Source organism: Morone saxatilis, unplaced genomic scaffold (assembly GCF_004916995.1).
Source record: "Morone saxatilis isolate NCDOM2014 unplaced genomic scaffold, NCSU_SB_2.0 Contig5, whole genome shotgun sequence".
Lineage (NCBI taxonomy): Eukaryota > Metazoa > Chordata > Actinopteri > Moronidae > Morone > Morone saxatilis.
The window spans coordinates 25,351,892-25,354,877 of record NW_023340095.1 but is presented as its reverse complement, the minus strand read 5'-3'; the positions used below and the strand labels follow the sequence as shown (position 1 = coordinate 25,354,877).

Sequence of the window (2,986 nt, the reverse complement as noted above, 5' to 3'; positions counted from 1 at the left end):
TACATAGGTTTGGTTGGTTATTTGGTGGCTTTTCTCACTATGCATTAGTCTTATTTACATCTGAACGAGTTAGGTTTTGGGTGGGATGTTTTTGTTAGTTTGTTTTTGTTTGGTGGTTGGTTTACAATACTTCTACTATAAGATTTAGATACCCGTTAGCCTTTATTTTTAATTATATGGGTTAAATTTTTAGTTCCGATAGATGGTGATCATTGGATCTTCAAAAGTCTTTTTGTGAGTCCTGTCCAGGGTTCCTAAATAATTCCTACTCTCTAATCAACTGCTCTGTTATGGATGTTGTGAGTGTCATCTTCCTTCTGGGGTCCTCCGTGGCCTTGTGTAGGTAACATGCCCAGGAGATGCCACTTCTGCCCTCTGTGTCTTCTTGCTCCCTTGATGTTAACAGTTTTTTATTACCGCAACTGAGTGTTTTTATGATAGGGGACCCTTTTGGACCCCATTTGTTGCAGGCTCTTGGATTAGTGGGAACACTTCTCTTGTTGCTGCATTGGTGACCAGGATTTGGGCAAACAATCCATTGATGAAATTTGCAACCAAGTGTTCACACCCCACTTCCTTATCCATTTCCCATAAATCAGGTCATCTCTTTATTGGGAAAAGATTTGCACTGGGATGCATGGATCCGCATGTCCTCTCAGCTATCTCGGTTGGTTATCTAAATGACTCATCTAAAATCTGCAAAACTTTACTATCTCTGTTATTTGCTAGGATACATGTGTTGTTGCTTCACATGAAACTTATTGCATATTAATTCTAGGAAGGACTGAAAAGCTATCCTCTATGTCTGAATGGGTTCAGATAATTTGGTTTAACTATATATAAATAATCTACTTTAATGATTAAGTATACAAAAGGAAAAACAACAAACATTCAAACAGTTATAATATCAACTCTAAAATAACTCAGGTCTTTTTTAGTTATAGATGACCATGTAAATACCATATTGACCTTGTCTGTGAAACACTTAGTCATAGTCAATTGGTAGTCTTGAATAGGGCTGTTATTAAATCATTCCTGTATTCCATAATGTATCTTTATTTTATGTATTGGCATACTATTTGAGTTATTAAATGTTTAAAGATTTATTTAAAGATTTTTTCTAAATCATTAGCTGTGCTAAAGATGCGACTCATCTGCTATTTCTATCAATTTAATATGTATATACTTCTATCAGACTCTTGGGAGATCTCCTCAAAATTCATGATCATGAATTTTTAATATGCGTTTTTTAGACTATCCAATGGAATGTAAGTGCAGTTACAGCTGCAGTAGGTAACTTTTTGTCATATTTGCTGAAATTTTCACTATATCCTGATAGTAGTACACTCCTAGTGTTACTAATGGAATTTGCAAAAATCCACTGGCTTGGATCTTTATATCTGTCTTGACTCTGATTGGTTGTTTTTGTTCAGGCCCATTGGATTCTTGTAAATACCATTAGGAGCACTAGGAGGAGCCAGATTAACCTGATTTTTACAGATTATCTGTCTCAGTTACTATGTCAGGATATGTGAAAGTTTCAGTAAATATGACAACAAAATATTTTTCTAAAAGTTACTGCAGCTTTAAAATTGTTCTCTTGACAGTTATATTCAGGTTAACTTTGGGGATTTGTAAATTGAACAGCAGCTTGTGAAAGTACATATTCAAATCTGCATATTCACCACACAACTGAACCTTTGTCCTGCAGGGCCTCGCCAACTTGGTGGACCTGAAAATGGCGCACAACGAGTACATCAGTTATCTTCACACACGAACATTCACAGGGCTGAAAAAGCTGGTGCGCCTGGACTTGTCAGACTGTAATCTCTTCAACATCCCTGACCGCATTTTCATTGAGCAAACGACACTGAAGGAGCTGCTCTGCTTCCAAAACAACTTCAGGAGGGTCCCCGGAGCCATCAGAGGCATGGAGAACCTGACTCACATCTACCTGGAGAGGAACAGGATAGAGGCGGTGGCCTACAATTCCCTGCTGGGCCTGGGTAGTCTCAAGTGAGTTGCAGGCTGGAAGTAGATCATGTAATGCTAACTCAGGTTAGCACTGCCTCACATAGCTACCAATAGTCTAGCTATGTGTAAAGCCTAAACATTTAATTAGCAGTGTTAAGCTACTCTTGTAGTTATAAGTCCTGAATCAGTAACATGATACTGCCAACTCCTTAAATCGAAGGCTCGTAAAATTTGTTATAGGAAGAAGTTTAAAAATATGAACTCACTAGATGAGTTGATTGAGTGTCCTCTATCGAGAGAAAAAACTACACCAGGCAGATGTCGAGTCACAAAATACAGGAATGACTTTAACTGTGAAATGGCTCTTCCATCACAGTCAATGCAAACTCTGTCAAATCAAAGATGTCAGACTGGAGCACACCGCTCGGTGCTGCCACTGCTGGCTGGAAGATATGCTACTACTATAATACAGTTTATACAACTACTAGCAGTGTTGGATCAGATTACTTTGAAATGTAGTCAGTAACTGAACACAAATTACAGGGCTTTTTTTGTAATTAGTAAAGTAATCCATTGGATGACAAAAAAATTATCTAATCTGCAAATAGATTAGCATATGAATTTAGCATATTCAGCATTTACACTTGGTTTAAAACCATTGTTTTGCTAGCTGTCCACTAGCAATCCCATGATGCCTGTCGACACAAGCTGTGCAGGCATGTGTGTGACAACTCTGATCTCCAATGTATTGAACAATGGAATAACATGAGATTGATCCCATTCCCCTATCAACATCTATAAAGCCCAAAGGGTTCATAGAGCATTGATTATCATGAAAATTGCCGTATTTTAAAGACATAATCAAAAATGTAATCAAGTAATCCTTGACAAAGTAACTATAATCTAATTACATTTTTTCAAATGTAACCTGGGCTGTTTATAGTTACTTATTCTTGTAATCTGACTAAGTATTGTACATAGATAGACATTGATTTGGCAAAATGATCTTAAG

General features: G+C 37.1%; 1 protein-coding gene across 1 annotated transcript in view; it reads left to right on the top strand.

The window, feature by feature from the left end:
- The window catches only part of nyx (nyctalopin), a 7,645-nt gene that overhangs the window by 2,593 nt on the left and 2,066 nt on the right, over positions 1-2,986 (top strand). The window contains exon 3 of the mRNA XM_035675944.1: positions 1,712-2,016. Coding sequence (XP_035531837.1) covers positions 1,712-2,016 — 305 coding nt within the window. The remainder of the gene's footprint in view (positions 1-1,711; positions 2,017-2,986) is intronic.